The sequence below is a fragment of the Xiphophorus maculatus genome, chromosome 13, assembly GCF_002775205.1.
Source record: "Xiphophorus maculatus strain JP 163 A chromosome 13, X_maculatus-5.0-male, whole genome shotgun sequence".
In the NCBI taxonomy this organism is placed as follows: domain Eukaryota; kingdom Metazoa; phylum Chordata; class Actinopteri; order Cyprinodontiformes; family Poeciliidae; genus Xiphophorus; species Xiphophorus maculatus.
This window is the reverse complement of record NC_036455.1, coordinates 15,331,041-15,357,340: the sequence shown is the minus strand read 5'-3', so window position 1 is coordinate 15,357,340 and position 26,300 is coordinate 15,331,041. Positions and strand designations below refer to the sequence as shown.

At 45.5% G+C, this 26,300-nt stretch overlaps 1 protein-coding gene across 2 annotated transcripts; it reads left to right on the top strand.

Annotated features, from left to right (window-relative positions):
- Positions 1–14,493: 14,493 nt before the first annotated feature.
- LOC102236964 (sal-like protein 3) lies at positions 14,494–25,906 on the top strand. 2 transcript variants are annotated; one of them, XM_023345341.1, is made up of 4 exons: positions 14,494–15,206; positions 21,202–23,835; positions 23,914–24,254; positions 25,272–25,906. In XM_023345341.1, the coding sequence occupies exons 1-4, from the start codon at positions 15,119–15,121 to the stop codon at positions 25,593–25,595; spliced, it is 3,387 nt and encodes a 1,128-aa protein (XP_023201109.1). In that variant the 5' UTR covers positions 14,494–15,118; the 3' UTR covers positions 25,596–25,906. The 2 variants fall into 2 exon arrangements, with proteins under 2 accessions (XP_023201109.1, XP_014330111.1); XM_014474625.2 differs by having other exon boundaries at positions 21,199–23,835.
- Positions 25,907–26,300: the final 394 nt, after the last annotated feature.

Below are 26,300 nucleotides of genomic sequence, written 5' to 3'. Positions count from 1 at the left end.
TGAAGTTCTTCCACCTACTTAATCAGCCTCACCTGTTCCCGTTCCCAGTAATCACTTCCTACTTCCTGTTTCATCCTTCCTCTCCTGTCTCCATGCCTGCTGCACATATTCTGTCTGCACCAATCAGAGAGCGGAAGCTCCTTCAGCTCTGACTGCTATCTTTCGTTAAATAGATTTCAATATTCACATTATCAGAAACTATGGTTGGAATAAAAATGCTCATGTTTGTCTCTTTCTCTGTTTATCTGAGATTCATGGAGAAAGCAGACATTTTTCTGATCTGTGAGATTCTCCTGCTTCCTCTGATGCTTCCAGGTTTTCAGCAGAACCTCCTGATCTGATGGACCGTCATATTCTCCCTCCCCCACAAAAGAAGCTGATTGTTTTAGCTGCTTGTATCCAGGATCCGGTTCTTCCAGTCCTGGTCCACATCTCAGAACCAGAGCTCGTCCTCCTGCTCCACCTCTTAGAAACAAGATGGCGGCTCAAACCCATCCGTCACCTTTCAGGAAAGAGCCAGCGGTTTTCATTTGAATCGGCACGGCCCGGTTGTGTTGAGGAACCGTTTGTTGGGGTTGAAGCTGTTTGTGTGCTGAAACGCTGGAGCGTCTGCAGAGCTGCAGATCAGAAACATTTGAAACGGAGCAGGATGAGTCTTTGTTACTGGGGAAAAGTTCTTAGTCGGAAGAAAGATGCCAGAATGTGGGAAATTTGGGTTGCTCTGCGTTTGCTGCAGATTCACAGGAATAACTTTTAGACTTCCTGGGAAACATCCCATGTTTTCTCTCTACTGAAACCGATTTTTTCTGTTTTCAATGAGTCAGAAGAAGCAGAAATGTGGGAACCAAGATGATTATAAATGCAGATTTATTCCATCGATCTTACATAATCTTTCAGTCTCGTTCTTTTTGTTTTTAACAGATAGCTGACGGGGGCGATGGGAGGTTCTGGGGGGGACCTGTGGATGATTAGCTTCTCTTTGTCCGCTGTTTTCTTTTTTCTCTGCTTTATTTTCCCTGAGAAGATTAAATATTTCTGCTTGAGAAAATCTTTTTAAGCTGCCACTGACTGCTGTCCCGGCCCCCTGCGCCCCTCCGGAGCCCCCCCAAAGAAAACCCACAGTTCTCCCCATTTTGTCACTTGAAAATGTGCTGAAAAAATGTAATCTTCTAACAAAGAACAGAAAGGGGCGGCTATAGAGGAATTTTTTCCTTTTTTCCGCAAGTGGCCTCTTTATTGAGTGGGGGTGGGGGGCTTCTTCAGTATCCACACACAACGGGCCTCCAATCTGTCAAATAATTAGCCAGTGTGGGAGGACAAAGGTTTTTATTTGGCTGAATTTCATACATCACTGCGTGAATACATCATCACTGTATTGTGACGGGTCATGGGAACCTCTTAGACGGGACTGAAAAGACGGAGGGAGGAATCAACTCACGCAGACGAGGATGTATGATGACTTATCAGGTTCATTAGGGATGAAAACTATTCTGAAATGAAGAAAAACCTGAAATATTTCAATGTGTTATAGCAAAAATGTAGCTGAAACGAGTATTAAACAGCTGTGCTGCAACATTTCTGTGTCCTGATGCAGCTGTAAAAAATTGCTTTGGAAGCTGAACTGAAATATAGTTTGTTGAAGAGTTTGGATGTTTTTATGTTTTCTAGAGTAAAACATGAAAATAGAATAAAAGCAAAAACTAGAAAGTAGACATGAAATATATAACAGAGCAATTAGGTGAGGCAGCACTCACCTTCATGTAGGTATAAATAGGACCAACAACGATCAGAGAAAATCAATTTGTTCACTTGATTTTTCTATAAACATAAATTGCTGAATTGATGCATTTCCTGTTCAAATAAATGGAAGAAAGCTGGGATGAGGCAATGCTGTGTCTGACCTCTGGGGGCGCTGTGTCACACATGCGGATGTTCCATTATGTCTAGTATAATATTTCAGGACATGTTTAATGTTTTGGATTGGCCATAAACACGAAGAAAGTACTGTGCCGCCCTGGCAGGGGGCAGCACTGAGAGGCACAGTGGGTTACAGCAACTTTTCTTCTACGAGTCTAAAGACTGAAAACAATCGGAAAAATAGAATCAGAAGAGAACAGAGAACAACTCTCGTCCTTGGATCTGAAAGCTGCCAGACTTGGAGATGAAGCCAAACTGTTTCTGTTTTTAATAGAGATCAGAAAAAATACTTTATTTTTCTTGCTGTTGTATTGATTAAATCTTAAGTAAAAGTGTTTAAACCAACAAAAAATGTTTAGGGTCAAACTGAAACCAAAGCTTCTATTTAGGATTTTATTTGATGGAGAAGAATCTGATTTTTGATTTGGTTTTAAACTTTTAGTTTGTTTCCCAAGAGGAGAAAGGAGGAAAAACTGATGATTAAACACGTGGACAACTTGGTGTTGCTGTTATTGCTGCTGCTGTTGTTGCTGTTGCATTTTCTGGCAGATCAGCTTCTTGTTCCTGCTGATGAAAACAAAGTAAAAATGCATTTAATGAGTGTGTGTGTGTTGCCGTGTGTTGATGTGTTGCCGTGTGTTGCCGTGTGTTGATGTGTTGCCGTGTGTTGCCGTGTGTTGATGTGTTGCCGTGTGTTGACGTGTTGCCGTGTGTTGACGTGTTGCCGTGTGTTGACGTGTTGCCGTGTGTTGATGTGTTGCCGTGTGTTGCCGTGTGTTGACGTGTTGCCGTGTGTTGACGTGTGTTGACGTGTGTTGACGTGTTGCCGTGTGTTGACGTGTGTTGACGTGTGTTGACGTGTTGCCGTGTGTTGACGTGTCGCCGTGTGTTGATGTGTTGCCGTGTGTTGACGTGTGTTGATGTGTTGCCGTGTGTTGACGTGTTGCCGTGTGTTGCCGTGTTGCCGTGTGTTGCCGTGTTGCCGTGTGTTGATGTGTTGCCGTGTGTTGCCGTGTTGCCGTGTGTTGATGTGTTGCCGTGTGTTGACGTGTGTTGACGTGTTGCAGTGTGTTGATGTGTTGCCGTGTGTTGACGTGTTGCCGTGTGTTGACGTGTTGCCGTGTGTTGCCGTGTGTTGACGTGTTGCCGTGTGTTGATGTGTTGCCGTGTGTTGCCGTGTGTTGCCGTGTGTTGCCGTGTTGCCGTGTGTTGATGTGTTGCCGTGTGTTGCCGTGTGTTGACGTGTTGCCGTGTGTTGCCGTGTGTTGACGTGTGTTGACGTGTGTTGACGTGTTGCCGTGTGTTGCCGTGTGTTGACGTGTGTTGACGTGTGTTGACGTGTTGCCGTGTGTTGACGTGTCGCCGTGTGTTGACGTGTTGCCGTGTGTTGCCGTGTGTTGATGTGTTGCCGTGTGTTGACGTGTTGCCGTGTGTTGACGTGTTGCCGTGTGTTGACGTGTTGCCGTGTGTTGCCATGTTGCCGTGTGTTGCCGTGTTGCCGTGTGTTGCCGTGTGTTGATGTGTTGCCGTGTGTTGACGTGTTGCCGTGTGTTGACGTGTTGCCGTGTGTTGCCGTGTGTTGCCGTGTTGCCGTGTGTTGATGTGTTGCCGTGTGTTGCCGTGTTGCCGTGTGTTGATGTGTTGCCGTGTGTTGACGTGTGTTGACGTGTTGCCGTGTGTTGACGTGTTGCCGTGTGTTGACGTGTTGCCGTGTGTTGCCGTGTGTTGACGTGTTGCCGTGTGTTGATGTGTTGCCGTGTGTTGACGTGTTGCCGTGTGTTGATGTGTTGCCGTGTGTTGACGTGTGTTGACGTGTTGCCGTGTGTTGCCGTGTGTTGCCGTGTGTTGACGTGTGTTGACGTGTTGCCGTGTGTTGACGTGTGTTGACGTGTGTTGACGTGTGTTGACGTGTTGCCGTGTGTTGACGTGTCGCCGTGTGTTGACGTGTTGCCGTGTGTTGCTGTGTGTTGATGTGTTGCCGTGTGTTGACGTGTTGCCGTGTGTTGACGTGTTGCCGTGTGTTGACGTGTTGCCGTGTGTTGCCATGTTGCCGTGTGTTGCCGTGTTGCCGTGTGTTGCCGTGTGTTGATGTGTTGCCGTGTGTTGACGTGTTGCCGTGTGTTGACGTGTTGCCGTGTGTTGCCGTGTTGCCGTGTGTTGCCGTGTTGCCGTGTGTTGATGTGTTGCCGTGTGTTGACGTGTGTTGACGTGTTGCCGTGTGTTGACGTGTTGCCGTGTGTTGACGTGTTGCCGTGTGTTGCCGTGTGTTGACGTGTTGCCGTGTGTTGATGTGTTGCCGTGTGTTGACGTGTTGCCGTGTGTTGACGTGTTGCCGTGTGTTGATGTGTTGCCGTGTGTTGCCGTGTGTTGACGTGTTGCCGTGTGTTGCCGTGTGTTGACGTGTGTTGATGTGTTGCCGTGTGTTGATGTGTTGCCGTGTGTTGATGTGTTGCCGTGTGTTGACGTGTGTTGACGTGTGTTGACGTGTTGCCGTGTGTTGCCGTGTTGCCGTGTGTTGCCGTGTGTTGACGTGTTGCCGTGTGTTGATGTGTTGCCGTGTGTTGACGTGTTGCCGTGTGTTGATGTGTTGCCGTGTGTTGCCGTGTGTTGACGTGTTGCCGTGTGTTGCCGTGTGTTGACGTGTGTTGATGTGTTGCCGTGTGTTGATGTGTTGCCGTGTGTTGATGTGTTGCCGTGTGTTGACGTGTGTTGCCGTGTGTTGACGTGTTGCCGTGTGTTGACGTGTTGCCGTGTGTTGCCGTGTGTTGACGTGTTGCCGTGTGTTGATGTGTTGCCGTGTGTTGACGTGTTGCCGTGTGTTGATGTGTTGCCGTGTGTTGCCGTGTGTTGACGTGTTGACGTGTGTTGCCGTGTGTTGCCGTGTGTTGACGTGTGTTGACGTGTTGCCGTGTGTTGACGTGTGTTGACGTGTGTTGACGTGTGTTGACGTGTTGCCGTGTGTTGACGTGTCGCCGTGTGTTGACGTGTTGCCGTGTGTTGCTGTGTGTTGATGTGTTGCCGTGTGTTGACGTGTTGCCGTGTGTTGACGTGTTGCCGTGTGTTGACGTGTTGCCGTGTGTTGCCATGTTGCCGTGTGTTGCCGTGTTGCCGTGTGTTGCCGTGTGTTGATGTGTTGCCGTGTGTTGACGTGTTGCCGTGTGTTGACGTGTTGCCGTGTGTTGCCGTGTGTTGCCGTGTTGCCGTGTGTTGATGTGTTGCCGTGTGTTGACGTGTGTTGACGTGTTGACGTGTGTTGACGTGTTGCCGTGTGTTGACGTGTTGCCGTGTGTTGCCGTGTGTTGACGTGTTGCCGTGTGTTGATGTGTTGCCGTGTGTTGACGTGTTGCCGTGTGTTGACGTGTTGCCGTGTGTTGATGTGTTGCCGTGTGTTGCCGTGTGTTGACGTGTTGCCGTGTGTTGCCGTGTGTTGACGTGTGTTGATGTGTTGCCGTGTGTTGATGTGTTGCCGTGTGTTGATGTGTTGCCGTGTGTTGACGTGTGTTGACGTGTGTTGACGTGTTGTAGTGTGTTGATGTGTGTTGCCGTGTGTTGACGTGTGTTGACGTGTTGCCGTGTGTTGACGTGTTGCCGTGTGTTGCCGTGTGTTGATGTGTTGCCGTGTGTTGCCGTGTGTTGCCGTGTTGCCGGGTGACTCGTTGACATTCTCCCGTCTGGCTGGGGTTTCTGCTCCATGCGAAACAATGGCAGCCTTGTTTGCTAAATGGGTTTAGCCTTAATGGAGACTTATATTTCCAGGATTATATCTGTATTCAGTTGCAAATGATTGGGGGGGGGGGGGCATCGGGGGGTTGAATTAAGTGGACACCTGGTGCAGCGGCTGCGGCTCCGAGGCGCGCCGTTGACCCGCCGCCGTTGCCAACTTCCCTTTTTCCCAGCCCGGCCTTGTTCGTCCCTCAGCCTCCAGTTTCAGCTCAAACTCGTAACTTTAGTTTCTCCTAAAAGGTAAAAAAAAAACTTTGAGAGAGGAAAGAGGCTGGGGGGGGACAAACTCTTATCAATCTCCTCTTAGGTTTGGCCATGTTGGTTTGAAGGCAGCGTGTCGAGTTTCAGGGAAACGGTCCAATTAAATACTGTAAAAAGATAAAATGACAGAGCTGCAGCGTTCGCTCTTAAAGCCCCTTTTGTTGATTTATTGTACGTCGACCACTGAGCCATGCAGGGAAGAGGACATTTCAGAGGGGATTCTATTTGTATGCATCCTGCGTCGGCTCTGCACACAATCGGGCCTGTATTACGTTCTGCAAATTTATACCAGGATGTAGGTTTAGAGTGTCCCCCCCTCCGCCTCCCCCGCCCTGAAAGAAAAGGAAAGTTTTTCAAGTAAGTGTCTGCTTTCATGAGCACAAGTGATGGAGGCTCACAAACAAAGCTTTGTTTCTACACTCACAGATGTACGGCCCCGCTGCAGCTTTGTCCCGCGGCTCCGAGACGCTTTCACAGATTGCTGTGAGGGTCCAACGCGGGCTGCCGAGATGCTCCTGCAGCCGCCATCCCATAATAAGCACAGCTTTCCCAGGCCGGTTTTCACCCAGGAGGAGGAAGTTCTTTCTGACCACAGATCAGATAAAGAGGAAGAAGCTGTTTGTCTTTTCAGAGACATTGAGCAATCGTTTCTGACTCCTGTTTAATATACAGAGGAGTTACATTAATTATGTTTACATGAACATAATTAATCTTTATTCCAAACACAGAACAAACATAGAAAATGATGATAAGTTTTCCTGTTCACTAAATATGTCAGTGACTCCAAAACATGGAGGTAAATCTGACTTCACTCAGATTTAGCAATGTGCTAAAATTGAAAACTTTATTGCATTATAAAATCCAAATTTTGTCACCAAGCAGTGATTGCTGTTCTACACCAATTCATTATTTTGTCTTTAATCTTTTACCTGTAAATCATCTCACTGATTTATTTGGTATTTATGGAAGAATTTGTATAATCTTTTAAAATCATTTTGCTCGGCACCTGTTGTGTTTTGATTGCAGTGAATGTTAAATGAGCAGCAGCAGCAGTCAGTCAGGGAGGGAGGAGGGTGTCGCTGCAGCGAAGCAGGAGCTGCAGCAACAGAAACTGCAGGCAGCAATTCCTCTCTGGTTGGGCCGTTTTTGTAGATCTTCTTTTCTGTTTAGTAATAAAGAATCCTAACTTGGAAGCATTTTGACGAGTTTTTCTAGATTAGACAAACATTTCTTCCACTTTCTACATCTCTGCAATAATAATCATATTCAGACTTTATGCTGATGTGCCTGCAGCTCCAGAACCAGTCGGTCTCTGATCTTTCAGTCTCGCTGGATGACAGAGGAACAATTATGGCTCTAATTCTCTTGTCGATAGTTATGTCTCATGAGGTCGATGGACGTGTCGTTGTTGTCGCTGATCAATACTGAGACACTTCATAACCCGTTTGAGTTTGATAGGAGCTGATTTCTGCCTCCTGATCTCCATCCGGCTCTGATTGCAGGCGCTGGTCCGAATCCGCCGGCCACTCATGGATTAGCTGCTCTGGTCTTTAAGTGGCTGCAGTCGATTCCACGATGTGATGGAATCAATGATCGTCTCTTTCATTTGTTCTCGTTTGGCTGCACAGCAGAAGTGAACAGAGCGTCGCTCAAACACCAAGAATAAATTGTAAGTTCAAAGATAATGCAGAAAAACGCCGTCCTCTGAAAAACAGGGATTTTTAGAAATAAAAATTGGGAAATAACTGAGGAGGAAGGTGTGAGACATACTTATTATTTTCTAAATGGATCATTTAGAAATCAAATTTTATGTTTTTGGAGCTGAAATGATTCAGACAACTTCTTTATTTATTCTGAAAAAGTTTGAAGTTACTTAATGTCAAATTGTTTTGATGATTGGAAACGGCTGTTTAAAATCTCTGAAGTTTATTTTAATGAATGGCTGGGAACAACCTAAAGATCATTTCTTTTGTCCAAAATATTTTATTGTCGTAAACAATCATGTTTTTAAATAATTTTTTCTCCAATTTTTTAGGCTTTAGTGGCTTTTATTCAAGAGGAAATATGCAGAGAGGAAGACGCAGCAAATGTCCTGCGACCAGGAATCAAATGCAACTGCAGCTCCTGGTGCTTCAAACTTTAGATTAGGGTTTTTATTTGTTTAGCATCAACGATTTTGTATTTTCATCTATTAAAATTTTTAGCTATCTTAATTGTATTTCTCCTTTTGTTTTTGTTCAGTTTTTAGATTTTGATCAATTGATACTTCCCATTTATTTACTTCCATAAAGCGTATATTTGTCTTTTTATTGCAGGAAATCCTGAAGCCTGAAGAGCCCAGAGTGAAAGATTAATCAAATAAATGACAAGACCAGGAGCCAAGGCATGAGAGCAGCAGCTTAACGGAGTTCGAATGCTTTTAGAAAGTGACCTGACCAGAAACCAGGAGCAGCTGTGAGGGGAGACCAGGCAGGCAGGCTGGGGGAAACGTAAAACCATTCAGCCGGTTCACAGAAGTAGGACTCAGAAATCCAGGATGAGAGATAAATCCTGGCTTCATCCCGACCCGGGCTCAGAAGGAGCAGCCGTGTCGATCCGGACTGAAATGATTCAGGTTAACGTGAATCAAGAGACTTTCTGCAGCAGACCGATGAAATCGATCACAGATTCACTGGTTCTACGCTAGACAAACTGCGACAGCATGTCAAGTAGCATCACTTCTAGGCCTTTTAGTTTTCCAAGATGCATTTTCTTTCAAATGTTTTACATACACTCTTCAAAGAAAATGCACAAATAATTTACTTAAGTTCCATAGAAAGTGTGTGAATGTGGAGAATCGTTCTTTAGAGCAGAAATGTTCTGCAGTACTCCAGTCCTCGAGGGCCGCAGTCCTGCAACTTTTAGATGAGCCTCTGCTGCACCACATCTGAATAGAATAATTAGGTCATTAGCACGGCTGGGAGAACTGATCTACACAAGGAGGAGGTCATTAAGTCATTTCATTCCAGTATTTTGTACCTGTGGCACATCTAAAAACTGGAGGACTGCGGCCCTCGAGGCCTGGAGTTTGAGACCCCTGCTTTAACACATCAGCTGAAATAGTGATGAATGTGTTGTTTGGTTCTGGATGGTTGGAATTCAGTTTTATTTCAGTCATTGTTGTTATTGTCATGCAGGATTGAGAGAAGGAAAATTTTCCTTTGTTTTTCTGCAGCTGTTCTGTGATTAGTTGGTTGTGGCATCATTTCAGCAGAAACTCAAACATGGAACTGAGGATCTTCAATGAGTCAGAAAACAGGAATCTCCCCCCGCCCCCGCAGGTCCAGAACTTTGTCTATTGGATATTTGTTATCATTTCTCACACCTTTGTGAATTTTCCCCGTTCTATTTCAACCTGAGTTGAAAGTGATCTCGTTCTGCTTGTATCACGGCCTTCCTGGGCCGTCATGTGAATCTGTGAAGGACAGAAGGTAATAAGTGGGAGAAAAGCAGCAATCTGCTGAAGAGTTCTCCATTCACTCCTCTGTCCTCTTATCCAGCCTGGAAGATAAAGAAAAAAATCAATAGAGAAACATGGCAATAGATAAAAGCAGAGGAGCAGACGGCGAGCCCAGGGTCGGGAATTAAAACCATCAGAAATTTCCGGGCCGCTCAGCTTTGGGTCTACATAACCTAACAGGTTCTGTCGCTCTGCTGTCCGTCACTCCGCTCTCTGTTAACTCCTGCTTTGTTCGCCTCTGATTTCCTTCTCTGCTCGGCTTTGTGTTTGGGGATGAAGAAGCTGCTCCCATTCAGCTCCAGTAAGTGCTGACTGAAGGTTTGGGTTATTGGATCAGGGACCGGTTCTGATAAACCAGCCGTGGATCATTAGGCCTGGAACTGAACCAGACAGAGAGAAAACGGAACATTTTCTATTATTTCTAATGAGCTGAGTAGTGTCTCTGTAAAGGGGAAGTTAGTAGCACTGCTGCCCTGCAGTTGGAAGGTCTTGGGTTCAAATCCCACCTGGAGTCTCTCTGGGATTAACTGATTGCTCTAAACCTGTCCAGGGTGAACCTTGGCTCTGGTCCAATGGCTGCTGGAGACGCCTCCCCCCTGCAGGGTGGGGCCTCCTGCAAAGGTCAGGTGGATCCTTTATGACCTACCAGATGGATCATAATAGATCAGTCTGACCCTAACCGGCCATTTGGGGTTTAAAACTAAAAGAGCCAATCAGAAAGAGCTGTGGGCGGTGTCCAGGAAGAGTTTAGTTTACTCCAGGTAACCTTTGACCTTGTTGGAATATCCTCAGCATTGAATTCAGATGGGAATAATGTTGTTATTCGCAGCCACTTGGTCCGTTTTGGGTCGGTCCCATCCTGCGGTTCTGGTCAGAGACCCAGAGGTTCTGGTTCTAGGCCTAACTGCCCATCGCCGCCCACCATCCTGCATGTTTTTGATGTTTTGCTGCTGCAGCACAGCTGAAGCAGATGACTGCATCATTTCCTCTGCATGCCTCCAGTTGCTGCAGAAGCCCGTTAATCACCGTCATCGTTTAAGCCAGCTGTGCAGCAGTAGCAGCAGCAGCAGCAGCAGGGAAACACCTGTAGGATGGGTTTGGGTTGGAACTGCGCTGCTGCACGGAGCAAAAGCCACCATGACTCTAGAGGCTTCCTGGGACGTTGACGCCACTTTTCATTCAGTCTGGAGGAGAAATGGGCTTCACTGATTCAAACTGTCTGAATACAGGAGCAACGTTTCAGTCTCTGATGGTGAATACAGAGTGAAATGTAAAAAGAAAAGTGTTTCCTCTTGAAGTTCAGCTGCTTCTGGTCCACATGCATGGTGTCTCGGCCATGAATTGAACACATCAACATGTCTTCAGTCGTAGCCGCCGTCCGGGTAGCGTGCGGCGTTTTAAACTTGTGTCTCATGGCCTCAGCGCCAGACTGTCGACACGTATTAATTAAAATCCAAAGGTTGTATTGATTGTGTTATCGGGCGAGTGCAGGGCCGCCTGGCCGTATCGATCCAACCTGTGATTCATGGTCATTTTCTAGAAAAATCCTTTTGTGTGATAATATGAGAACCTGAGATACTAAAGATTTATTTAGTATTTAAATAACTTTGATTTGTTGTTTAAACCTGAACAGTTTTATTCTCAACATTTTTCTGGTTTTCTTTTAAATCACATTTAGATGTCAAACCCTCAGATTATTACTAAACTCAATTTAAAGTCTCCAGTTGTCTAAACTAAAACAGTTTCCTGGTTTCATTTGATGAAATCAAATAAAAGTCCAACATGATTTGGACTTTTATCAGGTTATGTTCAGATTTTGTGCTGAAACGTTAAAATGTTTCCAGAGAAAACCGATCAAAATAATAAAAATAACTAAAACGCATATTTTAAAATGTAAAATACACTAAAAGGAATAAAGTTACAACTAAGACAGAAATATTTTATGTGATGAATAAAACTGAAGGCATTTTTATGAATGAATAAATTCAGACTTATGCCTGGTTGTGGCAGCCAGAGTCTGGACTCAGAGCTTCTGCAGAGCTAAAGATTAGGGTGATGGCCAGGAGACCTGCTGTCCCAAACCAGTAAAGCTGTTGAAATATTAAAAGCCGAAATCATTTCTATACACTATTTTTAACAAAATATTACTAAAAACTCTGATTTTTCTTTGTAAGCTGATCCTACTTTTCTATTTTCTTTTGAGAGAAATCTATTTCAGAAACAAAATTATTGGTGACAGAATCATTGAAAGTCTAAATAATTACAATGATAATAAACTTTATTGTCATTATAGAATCTGACAGGGTGGGAAGAATTCTGGGTTAATGTGAAAACAAAAAGCTGATTTTTACATGAACATGTGCAACGATATGAGGTTATTAGTTGTCTTGTCGAGTCCCTGATTGGTCCCACCTGTCTCTTGTTCCCTGCTGGATCCTTCTTGGTCCTGCATTGTGTGCTGACCTCACTTCCTGTTTGTCTCACCTGTGGTTCCTCTTTCATTAAACCCATTTCTCCACTTCATCCTGGGTCTGACCCACAGGTGTCAAACTCCAGTCGCTGTCCTGCACGTTTTAGATGAGCCACAGGTACAAAACCCTGGAATGAAGTGGCTTCATCACCTCCTCCTTGTGTAGAGCAGGTCTCAGAGCCTTAATGACCTAATTATTCTGTTCAGCTGCTGCAGCAGAGGCTCATCTAAAAGCTGCAGGACACCCTAACCCTAACCCCAAGCCCCAACCCGTAACCCCTAACCCTCCAGGACTGGAGCTTGAACCCCCTGGTTTTACCACTTCAACCCTCATCTTCACAAAACTGTTTCATGACAACATGAACAAATATGTGAAGCATAATTCATGTCTCACATTTAAACACAAACTCAACAAGTTTTCATATAAAGTGTTGTGACACTAAACTGGAGGAGTTTCTTCAAAGCTGCATGAAAAAAATGCAGAATATTCAAAGTTATCAATTTTCATGCAATCAAGTCAATCAAATGTTTAGTTTATTTGATTTGTTTAAGATTATGGTTTCATCTTCTGCAAAGTAATGTAAGGAAATGTATTTCTTTCAAAATGGGTCCGAGAAACCTTTGGTCAATGCGCCGTCCAGAACCTGTTTCCAAGATCTGGACACAGAATGAATGATTTCAAATAGAAACAGATTTTATTTTGTGTATTAAAGTCTTTGTTCTGAGGGTTTAATGGATTTTTTTTGTATGAAGTCTTCCAGCCTGTGCAGTTTGATGATCACTGAACTCATCATCAAATCTTCTCATTGCCTCTGATTTACATAATTCAGTCATTATTTTAATCCATCTCCTGAAAATAAAACTTCTCATGTCTCCAGACTTATTGTTGCTTTGTTGGAGCGTCAGTCTTCTGGGAAAATGTCTTACAAAGAAGAAGAAGTTTATCAACATGATCTAAACCGAGCCAATCAAAGCTCTGCTAATCACCGTCATTCAACCAATCAGATTCATTTCCTCCAACAATCGGTCTTGTGAATCAAGCGTTGCTGCAGGAGTCAGCGTAGGATCTGGAAGAGATCATGGACAAGAAGCTTGGTTTTGATTGTGGGGGCGACGCCTTACAAAGAATCGATATCGAATCAAGGAGGGTCGAGTTTCCAGATAAGCTCTGGACGCTCCGGCTATTCATCATAAGTCTGCAGGAACCGGATCGGTCAGAAGAAACGATAATCCAGCAGGAGAGACGACCTCCTTATCTCCTCACAGCAGGGAGCAGCAGACGTGCGATTGATGCCAGGCTGCAGCGCAGAAACGCCAATTATCAGCAGCTGATTCTGTCCGGCATCTTTTAATGCAACAAAATTACAAGTTTGGGAACAAAGTCAGTGAAAGAGGATCCCAGCGCTGAAGTATTAGCAGACACTGTGTTCATATTGATTCAGTGATGATAGCAATGAGATAAAAATGAAGATGAATTATCATGTCTGACAACTTTTGCTCCTTAATTATTCATCTTTTCATCACATCTGAACTGGAACAAGATTCTGTTTTTAAACACATTCTAACTTTCTCAGACTAAATGCAGAAAAATGATTTCAACATAAATGTCTATGACTCATTCACCTCCAGCAAGAGGCAACATCCTTCAATCTTTTGTGGATTGAAACCAGACAGAAGTCTGAAACCTGGGAGTAGTGATGACCTCTGACCTCTGCCCTGACCCTCCAGGGGTCTTGTATATTATATTATATACATATATAATCCATTCCCTAACATTCTTGTTTATTCTGTATAATCTGTATAATATGTGCATATAGCTCCCATATTTATATTTATACACAATATCTATATCTCTTGCTATAACCCCTTATAGTCCATACATACATAGTCTTGTACATCTGTAAATAAATATCTATATCTCGTAGAGCACTTCTGGATAGATGCAAACTACATCTCGTTGCTTGTACTTGTGACAGTGCAATGGCAATAAAGTTCAATTCTATTCTATTCTATTTTATTCTATTCAGAGCCACATAAAGCCGGTTCCACAGTGGTTCTTCTCCAGCTGCAGAACATTTCCAGGACCAGAGACTAAAGTCTCAGATCAGAGAAACTCATCCAGACTTTAGTTTCTCTTTAGTGGCTTTGATTCCTGCAGCAGCGTCTTCACAGGTCTGATTGACAACCCAACGGTCCAGAACGCTGCTGCTGGGGTTCTGACTAGAACCAGGAGGATAGAGACACCACCCGGTTCTACAGTCCTTCACTGAGAGACTTTAAACTGTTAGATTTCACTGAACGATTACAGGTCAGCACAGTGGTGCAGTTGGTATCTCTGCTGCCTTGCAGCAAGAAGGTCTGTGGTTCGAATTCCGACCCGGTCTGCCTGTTCTCCTTGTGGATCAGCGGGTTCTCTCTAGTTTTATCAATCATTGCTTAATTAATTAGCCTGGTTTAAAAGTTGCTGATTGGACATTATTATTATTGTTATCCCATTTAGTTGTGCAAATGAGGGGCCGCATTCAGGCTGTAGGGGGCAGCTGGTGGGAGTTGGTGTGAAGTGAAGCAGCGGCTCCAGCAGCCTATCGCAGCCGGCCTCCGAAGAGCTAATGACGGCCTGGAGGCGGGGGCAGCGCGGCCCGCCGGAGCCTCACTCCCCCCGGGCTGCAGTCTGGGATGGGATCCAGCAGCGGACTGAGCGCCTCTTCACCCAGCCAGTGAAACCTGATCAAGTCAGTAGCTCCTGTTTGGTTTCAGGAGATTCCGGCCTGCTTCAGATGGGAATTGTTCTGAGCTCCGACCCAACCGTCCGGACCCAGCCGTCCGGAGGGCTGCGTCCCGTTTAACTCCGGCAGCTCAGAGGAGAAGATCCGGCTGGAGTTCAGTAGGAGCCAGAAGCAGGACAAAGGTTTGACCTGCTGAGGAGTTCGGGTCCAGCTCGGAGTGACCCGGTTCGGAGCCCCGCGGAGCAGTGCGTAAAACCCGCCGTGCACCGGACAGGAAGTGAACTAATTATGATCAAACCCTCATTTCAATATCTGCCGTGAGCTGCATGGACCGCAGCCAATCACCCACCGGAGGGCAGCTGCAGCCGCAGCCAGCATGATCCCCCCTCCATCATAATTACCCTGACATGCGCAATCTGCTCAGCGGCCGCCGAGCGCGCAGCCTATTTCACCGACCCCGCTGGCCCTGAAGGCGCCCAGTCAGCGCCCCATGCTCCGGCGGGAGACGGCGAAGCGCGCAGCATGTCCCGCCGAAAGCAAGCCAAGCCGCAGCAGCTCCGCTCCGAGGAGGAGGAAGAGGAGAGCCGGGGCGCAGCGCGCTGCAGGACGGGTAAGAGTCCGGGGCAGGAGGGGTAAGAGTCCGGGGCAGGAGGTCAGGCGTTCATGCGAAATGTTTCCACTGCAAAAAGTGTCAGAATAACAAACGAATCCATTATTTCTTGACTTTAAAAAGTTTTTCTAAAAAACTTGTTTTCTTCGATTAACTGATAAACTCGTTGCTTTTTCCAACAGCAACATTTTACCAGGACAATTAATGCTACATTTAGTCCTTTATTAGTTTTAATTTTCTTTCTTTTCTATCTAAAATGTTTGTCTAATTTGTAAAAATAAATAATTAAAATAAAATAAATAAAAAAGAAAGAAAAATGTTTTCTTTCTGAAAACTGATTTCAGTTCCTCCGCTGAATAATTAACGATTCTCTCAAGTAAAATGAAATTAAAATGTGTCTCTGGTTACTGTTGTTTATTTACATTAAGAAACAGATTAATTTGCTAATAATTACACCTCACTATTTACAAATGATTAAATCATTTAAATTTTTTTAATGTGGAGCAGTTTCAGTGACGCTGGATCATATTTTAAACTTTGGAGTACAAATTCATAAAAATCTGATTAAATTGCATTATTTATATTAAATTATTTAATTAATCTGCTAAATGAAACAAACTGTTTAAATTTCAGAAACGTTTTAGGCATCATCTCTAGTAATTACAGAATATTTTGTATTCCTTGTTCAGTTTTATAATAATTAATTTACTCATAACCCTGGAGTTGAGATTTTGTAATTTATTGGTCATAATCCCAGATTTTTCAGGGCTTTTTTCAGAATCATATCTAACATCTTTATTTCTGGGAGGAGGAAGAGGAAGGCCTCTCTTCGGCCCGCTGACTTGACCTTTGTCCGCCTCTCCCTGGGAGTGACGAGCGGTCCGTGTCCGGATCAAAACACAGTTAGTGTGTGTGAAGCGTGGCCCTCTGGAGCCCGGGGCCCACGCCGCGCTGCAGCTCCAGGACGTCCGGCTCTCATCTCTTGACGCCAAGAGGATGATGAAGAAGAAGCCCTAAACGTGTTTGCTGCCCTGACCGGCCACAGCAGTTGGAAATAAATTCCTGTTATATTTGGAAACCGATTTAAAGGCTAAAATCAAACCTGATCTTTTCTTTGTTTTCTGTGGAAATTAATCCCAAACCTTGGAGAGAAAATGTGGAGCTGAAACGATGAAAGTGTTCGGACCACCCACCTGGAGACTCCAGAGCTCTGATTATTTCCCTCGGATGAGTTTAGCGCTGCAGCTCGGCTCTGCTGTGGAAACAGCTGAAAGCTGTCCCTTTTTACTACTTTTCCTTCAATTTAAACTCAGTCTGTGCTGATCTGACTGAATGGAGCAACTAACTGTTAAATTTTACATCAACACACTTAGATTAAATCACTATAAACTAATGTGTGTTTAAGCCAAAGAACACATTTTATATCTTGTTCCAGAAGGAAAAACTCAATTTTCCAAAAATCTTCCAGGATTAAAGAAAACTGCATGTTTCTCACATTTTGTCCTCATTTTTCTAAACCATCATTTCTGAAGTTGCAGAACATGAAGCAATAATATTCAGCTCATCCTCCCATCTGCTCTGTTGTCTGTTTCCTAATGGAGCAACGTCTGAACAGATGCAACACTGAAATTATGAAATCTTGGCATAAGTCATCAAAAATCAGCTGCAGGAATAATTGACAAAATGAGATGAAGATGCTGAAATTGAAAGGACAGGAGAACGGACCTGCAGGCTTTGTTTGGAGCTTTTCCTCTTTCATTTTCAGCTGATGGCCTTCTGGTGTCTAAAGAAGTAAAACATTTGCAGACTCAGATCCGATCAAGTTGCTCCTGGTGCAGAACCGGAACTCTGGGAATGAAAGAAATGACTCTGAAACGGCCCAGATTCTGAAAAGCAGGCGGCGCGTTGTTTTGGACCAGTACAAAGACTTAAATCTGCAGCTTTATTGACACCATCCCAACATTTGTCCAAACTGCATACTGAGTTATGTAAATGCACAGAAAATCAATGCAAAGCTCGACATTTCATTATGTGTCTGAATGCAGGCATGTCGGCTAAATCCATCGATTTTTGGCGTTGATAATTTACATGAGTGGCTTAAAAACTTTTCTTTCATTTCTAGACTGTTATTATGAACTTTTCACAGCTGCAGCAGCTCATGTTGGATTTGGATTATGAAAAGTTTAAAACAAGCAGTTTGGGGAAGATTATATCTGTGATATGAATGAAGCAGATAAACAATTACAGTTTAGATTAAATATTTAGATTCTGTTTCACATTCAATTTTAATAAAACATAACTTCTACATGTCTGAAAATAAACGTGTGTTTCCACACTATGAGGATCAGTCACCAGCTGTTGATCTGAGGCAACAAACTTGCAGCTAAAGAGACTTTTCTGCCTGAAGGATGAAGAATGAAGCAGCTTCAAATGTCTGGAACATTTTAAAACAAGAAGGTTTTCACTTCTTGGAAGAAATAAATGTGAATCAGGAGTTTTGCATGATAGATGCAAAACTCCTTGATTTCAAATAGTTTGAAAATATTTCTATTCTGTGCAACTCAGACGAATTGAGTAAAATCATAACTTAACATACATGACAGTTAGGTCAGCTGTAAAATATGCAGAACTTCTTTTTCTCTTTAATGAGAATGAAAATAAGTTAATGAATGTAGAACAATAAGATCATGTACTCCAGAAAACATTTTTCATATTTCTTGTTTCCTGGTCATTTGCAGGTTGAAACATTTTGATGATAAACTGGAACATCGACAGTAAATCACCACAAAGTACTGATTTATGTCTTCGAAATGAGTCAGAACCCATGAGATCACTGCAACAATCTGAACATACAGTTGAGCTCAACATTATTAGTTCCTCTATGAAATTTAAAAATCATTTTCAAATATTTCTCAGGTGCCATTAAACAGATAAATGATTTTTCAGTACAGCTTTTCCAGACATCTTAGTTTTTATTTTGTGAAATTCTTGTAACAAAAGTTAAAAAAATACAACTATCAAAAATATTAGCACCCTTAAGAACTGACATTTCGTTTAGCCAAAGCATGTTCTTTCACTTGGTAAAGCTCACAGAATCAATCAATCAATCAAGGTCAAACCAAGGGTCATCTTACATTTTTACAGAATAGAAAATCCTCAGAGCAGTGTGGTTCTGGTTCTGGTCGTGGAACACTGGACCAGCTCTACACCCTGGCCAGGGTCCTAGAGGGTGCATGGGAGTTCGCCCAACCAGTCTACATGTGTTTTGTGGACTTGGAGAAGGCGCTCGACCGTGTCCCTCGGGGAGCCCTGTGGGGGTTCTCCGGGAGTATGGGGTACCGGGCCCTTTGATACGGGCTGTCAGGTCCCTGTATGACCGGTGTCAGAGTCTGGTCCGCATTGCCGGCAGTACGTTGGGCTCATTTCCGGTGAGAGTTGGACTCCGCCAGGGCTGCCCTTTGTCACCGATTCTGTTCATCACTTTCATGGACAGAATCTCTAGACCAGCCAAGGTGTCTAGAGCAAAAAGCAGGATCTCATCTCTGCTTTTTGCGGATGATGTGGTCCTTTTGGCTTCATCGGGCCGTGATCTGCAGCTCTCGCTGTAACGGCTCGCAGCCAAGTGTGAAGCGGCCGGGATGAGGATCAGTGCCTCCAAATCCGAGGCCATCATGGTCTTGAGCCGGAAAAGGGTAGAGTGCCTTCTCCGGGTCAGGGGGGTGTCCTGCTCCAAGTGGAGGAGTTCAAGTATCTTGGGATCTTGTTCACGAATGAGGGAAAAAAGGAGCGGGAGATCCACAGGTGGATTGGCACAGCATCTGCCGTCAAGCGGCGCTGTACCGGTCTGTCGTGGTGAAGAGAGAGCTGAGCCAAAAAGCCAAGCTCTCGATTTACCGGTCGATCTACGTTCCCACCCTCATCTATGGTCATGAGCTTTGGGTCATGACCGAAAGAACGAGATCGCGGATACAAGCGGCCGAAATGGGTTTTCTCCGTAGGGTGTCTGGGCTCTCCCTTAGAGAGAAGCTCAGTCATCCAGGAGGGACTCAGAGTAGAGCCGCTGCTCCTTCACATTGAGAGGAGCCAGTTGAGGGGCATCTGGTCAGGATGCCTCCTGGACGCCTCCCTGGTGAGGAGTTCAGGTCCCACCAGGAGGAGGGGAAAACCCAGGACACACAGGAGGGACGATGTTCCTCTACTGGCCTGGGAACGCCTTGGGATTCCCTGGAGGATCTGGAACAAGAGGCTGGAGAGGGAAGACTGGGCCTCCCTTCTGAAGCTGCTACCCTGCAACCCGACCCCGGATAAAACGGAAGAAAATGGATGGATGGATAAAATCCTCATTAAGGTTTTGAGCTGTTACTTGAGAGAGCATCATGTCAGAAGCAAAAGAATTCAACTTAAACTTGAGAGAAAGAATTGTTCATGATAACAAAGCAGCAGAAAGATATACAAACTTATTGCAGCGTTTTCAAGAGTGAAGCAGTGGAGAGAAAAGCTTCATCTAGAAATTCAGAGCCACACAGTACTCAACCAGTCTGGCAGAGGGAGGAGGTGAAAGAATTCAAAGACTCTGAAAAGAAAACTAGTGAGATGATTCATAATTACATCCACCAGGAACTGTTGTGTCCAATCAGAAAGGCTTTTGAGCCTTTGTAGAAATGGACTGGCCAATGGATGAAGGCCAAGAGAAACTCTTCTTCTGCAGAGGAGAAGCCATGAAGCCAGAACAACGGACACCCAGGAAACCTGGAGAAAGACTGCAAACTGAGGCTTGTGCTTTACTTTGCTCAGACCACAGCACAGCTGTAGAGTTGGGACAAAGAAGGGATAGGGTTTACCCCAAAGAACAGTCAAACATGGAGGTGGAAGTATCATCCTGTGGGGATACTGGGAACCTCATCAAGGCTGAAGGAGTAATGAAGAAAGAAGGACATGCAAAGATTTGAAAGGGAACTTCAAAAAGTCAGCAGCAAATTAGAATCTGGCGCATCACATCCAACATGGCAACCATCCAACATGCAACATGGCAGACATCCAACATGGCAACCATCCAACATGACAACCATAAAACACGCAACATGGCAACCATCCAACATGGCAACCATCCAAAACATCCATCAATCCTGGTGAAGAGCTGTCTGCAGAAAACCAGGGTGGACATTACTGACTGGCCTACACAAATCCTGAATCCTATACTGAAAATCTGTGAATTCCACCAAAGACCAGGGTTCATGGAAGAAAACCATCAAATCTGAAGGAGTCTAAAGGATTTGCCTTTAACTACAAAAAGTGACTGCATGCGGTCATCCAGCAAAAAGGACACAAGCCTGACTATTAGCATCAGAGCGGCTAAAAATTTGGATTATTTAGGGATTTTAATTCATCCAACCATCAATTATCCTAACATGCTTATCCTTGCATTGAGGCTGGTTCCCAGTAAGTTCTAGTGCATATTTCCAGTTTACATGGAAACACTGAGGGTCTCAGGATCTTTTTGTCTACGTTCATAAACATCATAGAGATATGTGGATATAAACATGTTAGAGTTAATTTTTATCCATGATAATTTAGCAGGTAATGATGGAAGGTCAGATGAAATGAAAGTGCAAGTTAAATGTGTTGTTCAGCCAACATGACAGATAAAGAAGGGAAGGTGAAGCACAGCAGCTTCCTGAACTGAAGCTTGAAGCTCTGCTTTTCAACAAAACTCTACAATCCCCAGGTTCTGTGTAGTTAGGCCCAGATGCAGAGGTAGATCTCATTGGGTTTTCTGACTCCAGAAATCTCCTGTAATGTGAAAGAATCCAGACCAGTTGGTATTCCTAACCTCTTCAGGTCTCTACCTCAAACTGACCTCCAGCCTCAGTAACTTAAACAGTTCTGGGTTAGGAGCCTCAGTATGGACGGACCTGAAAGATAGAAATGAAAAGGTGAAGAGATGGTAATGAATGATGAGTTTTTCCTCCCTGACTCCTGTGTTTCCTCCTAGTAGCTGTCGGCCTAACTGTGGAGGTTGGAGAAGGAAGCAGAAGCAGTGAGGAGATGCACATCTGTGCCAGGTGTTGTGCTCAGTTCTTCACCTGGACTGACCTGATCAGGCATCAGGGAGTCTGCACAGAGGAGCCAATGGTGCTGGTGGTGAAGGACGATCTTCCTGAGGAGTCTCCAGGCGAGGCGTCCCCGCTTCCCAGCGTAGCGTCCAGCAACTCTTCAGCGGCAGAGTCCATGGACGCTGCCTTCGAGCTGGCCAATGACAACGACAGTCTGGACCAATTAGAAGAAAGGAGGGATTGGGATGAAGCTCTGGAGCTGGAGGCGCCCAGCCCCCCTCCTCCTGACTCCTCTCAAGCGTCTGCAGCCGGCAGGATGCCGGGGACCAACGTCACCCTGGAGATCCTCCACAGCACCAGGGTGGCGGTGGCCCAGTTCTCCCAGGGGATGAAGAGCAGCGGTCTGGGCGAGAAGGCCACTTCAGCAGCCATCCCTGTAATCCTGGAGCACCTGCTGGCTCTGCAGCAGCAGCAGGTCCATCAGCTGCAGCTCATTGAGCAGATCTGCAGCCAGGTCGCTGTCATGAAGCGCCAGCCGACACAAGCAGCATTAAACCCTGCTTCCAGGCCCGTGGCTCTGGACTCCAACCTAGGAGTCATCCCTCCTCCTATCCTGCCTCTGTCAGGAACTATGCCCTCCTCCATTAATGGACAGGCTGCTGTGTCTTTACCAGCTGTGCTTGAAAAGCCACAAAGTCTCCCGTCACACTCTTTCTGTGAAAAGTCCGCCTTGATGTCCTCGTGCCCAGAAAGCTCTCCCCCTCCCATCTGCAGCAGTATGCTGCTTCCTCCCTGCAGTGACTCCAGCAGCATCAGTAGCTCCTCCTCCAGCCTGCCGTTTCTACCTCAGAGTCCTCCCAGTGGCGTCATCTTCCCCAACCCCCTGGCCAGCATTGTAGCCACAGCCAACGCACTTGACCCCCTGGCAGCTCTCATCAAGCAACGGAAAGGCAAACTTCCCAACCTGCCTCTGTTTGAAGCAAAGCCCAGCCCAGAGGAATCCTTCTTCAAGCATAAATGTCGGTTCTGTGCCAAAGTGTTTGGCAGCGACAGTGCCCTGCAGATCCACCTGCGCTCCCATACAGGGGAGCGGCCCTTCAAATGTAACATCTGCGGCAACCGCTTCTCCACCAAGGGGAACCTAAAGGTGCACTTCCAGAGGCACAAAGATAAGTATCCTCATGTCCAGATGAACCCCTTTCCTGTGCCAGAGTATCTGGACAACGTGCCAACCAGCTCTGGGATTCCCTACGGTATGTCTGTCACTCCAGAAAAACCTGTCTCCTCGTGGTTGGACAGCAAGCCATTGGTAGCAACTCTTCCTGCCACTCTAGCTCTCCCACTTTCCTCCACTATCCCCAGAGTTGGAGGCTCTACTGACCCAGTAAATGTACCAGCATTAGTTAAGTCTCCCTACCAGGCAGCTCCTGGTGAATGTGTATCTGATCCACTAAACCAGCGAGGCATCGAGGCAGGTTTCTCTCCTGTTCCAGAAACTGATGCCTCCAAAATACTGAAAACAGATGGGGTCCAGCTGCCTCTAAGCCACACTCAGTCACCAAGGGCTGACCCAGTTGGTGAGACACCCAGCCGGGCCACCACACCAGAACTCAACACCTCAGCATCTTTTGCCTCCAGCTCTCCACCTGTGTTGCACCTCACAGATTCTCTGCAAACTTCCGAAACCTCGAAGCTTCAGCAACTGGTGGAGAACATCGACAAAAAGATCAGCGACCCCAACCAGTGCATTTTGTGCCACCGCATCCTCAGCTGTCAGAGCGCGCTCAGGATGCACTACCGAGTCCACACCGGCGAGAGACCCTTCAAGTGCAAAGTATGCAGCCGGGCTTTCACCACCAAAGGGAACCTGAAGACCCATGTGACCGTCCACAGAGAAACCCCTCCGGTTCAGGTCCAGCACTCATGCCCAATCTGTGAGAAGAAGTTCACCAATGCAGTGGCTTTGCAGCAGCACATCCGTCTGCACATGGTTGGCCAGATACCCGACATGATGGAGAGATTGCAGGACATGGACAGCTACGAAAGTCTCAGTAGTAACGGCAATGAACTCACTGATGATTTCTTTATGGACGATGAGGAAGAGGAGGAAGAAAACATGGAGGAGGATATTAATTCACTTAAACCCTTCATCGTTGACTGCAGATCTCCTCTAAAATCCGAGTCCATACTGTTAGGTGCAGCAGTCCTGAACAGCCAAACGAGGATTATTGACACCTCAGTGGGTTCGAACCACTGCTTCATTGACAAAACACTTTTAGATGGAGTCAGCAGCCTGCAAAGTGCTGATGGTGTTTCATCAGAGAAAAATATGGAAAACAGCCCCCATGCATCTGAATCCTCCCGTTCTCCACATGCACCAACATCTCTTCCTCAAAGTGTCTCTGAAGGCCTGGCAATCAGTCTCCTCCAGACCGCTGACACTAGCAAGCAGGAGGAGCTTCTGGCTGCTCCAGTGAAGAGAGAGCAGTCTCCAACATCAGCACCAGATCCAAGCAAAGCCTGGCTGAAGGACGAGAGTCAGTACAGAGTGTCCTTCCAGCTGAGCCGAGAGAGAGGTAAAACTAATGTCACGTGTCTTGATGTCAACATCCTGAAAACACTGCATCTTCTCACAGTTCGCTCTGTGCTTTCAGCTACAGATCAGAGCGTCTCCAGCCTGATCCACGGCTCGTCCTCTGGTTCCGCTAAAGCTGAAGTGAGCGGCCAGACTCAGCTGAACGGCATAATGGACGTCCACCACCTGCCTCCATTCACCCTGAACATCTCTGCGTCTTACCCGGCCGCCAGCAGCCCTCGGGCCGCCTCTCTGCTCGGTCTTCCCCGGCGAACGCCCAAACAGCACAACTGCAATGCCTGTGGGAAAAACTTCTCATCGGCCAGCGCCCTGCAGATTCACGAGCGCACGCACACTGGAGAGAAACCGTTCGTCTGCTCTGTCTGCGGGAGAGCATTCACCACGAAGGGCAACCTGAAGGTATGCCGTCCTGTCAGAAACTCTGTTGAAACTCTATTGGTGCGTTCACACCAAACGCATTTCGTGCGTCTGCTTTACATTCAATGTGCAGGCATGCCGAGGGCGCGTCAGATGCGACAAAATCACTCCAGCCATTGTTTTCCGTCGCCGGCGCGGCCTCTTTGTCGGACACATTGGACACCTTGATGTGTCAAATGCTCCAAACGCTTCAAACACGCCGCAACGGGCCCTCAACGCGCCTCTGGTTTACTTTGAATGTAAACCAGACGCATTTGGTGTGAACGCACCATATAATGTGCAGCAACATCATTACTGTAACTGAGGGAAAGACTCTCACCTTAGTGAGATCCAATAAATACTTAGAAAACTTAGTTTACTACGTAAACTTAGTTTACGTAGTAAACTACGTTTTTTTGCAAATTTGAAAGAAAAATGGCAATTTTTTTAAAATTTGCATTTTCCAATATAAATTGTTGTTAAATATCAATTTACACCAGACTTTTTTTCCTTAGTTTAGTTTATCCTCTTTCCTTAGTTTCCAAATTTGACTGTTTTCCTATTTTGTTTCTTCTGTACTTCTTACTTTTGCTCTGAACCAATCAGATCTGATCTATAGCTCCCTGGCTCAGAGAAAAGGTTAAAAACATGAAAAGAAAAAATTGAAATATCAAAAAAATTAAATCCAAAGATTTTTACCCATATATATTAAAATGTAGATACATAAAATCACATCCAAAATGATAAGTAATAGAACATTTATGTGAAATAGATTTCTTCTTATCAAGTCTACACATTTATTGGATATGTATGTATGTATGTATGTATGTATGTATGTATGTATGTATGTATGTATGTATGTATGTATGTATGTATGTATGTATGTATGTATGTATGTATGTATGTATGTATGTATGGATGGATGGATGGATGGATGGATGGATGGATGGATGGATGGATGGATGAGCAGCAGTTGCAGTTCTCTGAATGATGCGTTCACTGACCCTCCGTCCTCCTCAGGTCCACATGGGGACCCACATGTGGAGCGGGGGCCCGGCCCGGAGGGGCCGCCGGCTGTCGCTGGAGAACCCGCTGGCGCTGCTGGGCGGAGAGGCCCTGGTGCTGCAGAAGGACCTGGCCAACCGGGCCGTGGACTCGGGGTTCTGGAACCGCTACGCCACGGCTATCACCAGCAGTCTGGCCATGAAGAGCAATGAGATCTCTGTGATCCAGAATCGACGCGTCTCTCAGCTCCACCCTCTGAGCATCGCCGCCGCCGGCCCGATTGCTGGACTCAATGGGACCGGAATCGACCTGGGAAGCAACCGGCATTTTTCATGCTGATTGACGACGGCAAAGAAATTGGAATCAATTAAAAATGAACTGAATGCTGAAAAAACCTCTTATGCAAATTATTCTAAACATTAAAACATTTGTCCATCATCTTAAAAAGACTTGGTTTCAGAGCAGAACGCGCTGCAGTCCTGCAGCGGAGGAAAGGCGTTCAGGTTGTTCCTGAGAATCCCTTCAGAGCTGCACACTGCTGCTCAGCTGGCTGGTGCAAAGCACACGCTGCATTCAAACACATCTGTTGTTCACTTTAAAATGATGAGACTGTCTCTGAGTCTGAACTGAATAAAAACATTAACACAGCATCTGTCCGTTTCTGTGGCTCTCTGTGACAAACTGAAACCCTTTTTGTTTCCTACTGTTTGAAATCATTTCATTTACACAACAGCTGAGCAGAAAAACAGCCAAAAGTCACAATTACAGTTATATTATTATTTAACAAGTGATGATGAAGCTCAACATCACTTTAATTCTTCTGCTACAGAAAAAGAAGGTGCAAAAAAGACTCAGCAGTTTATAAAATGTGCTTGATTGTGGTGTCAGGGTGATAATCCCAGTCCTGTTTGGACCAGAACCACCCTTCAGCATCTAACTGGGTCACAGTAAGTTGGACTCTTCCTGACCCAGTTATCATTCTGGTCCTTCACTAGTTTTTCTGTAATCAAAGTTTCTGATTTTTCCCACAGAATGATTAACTTA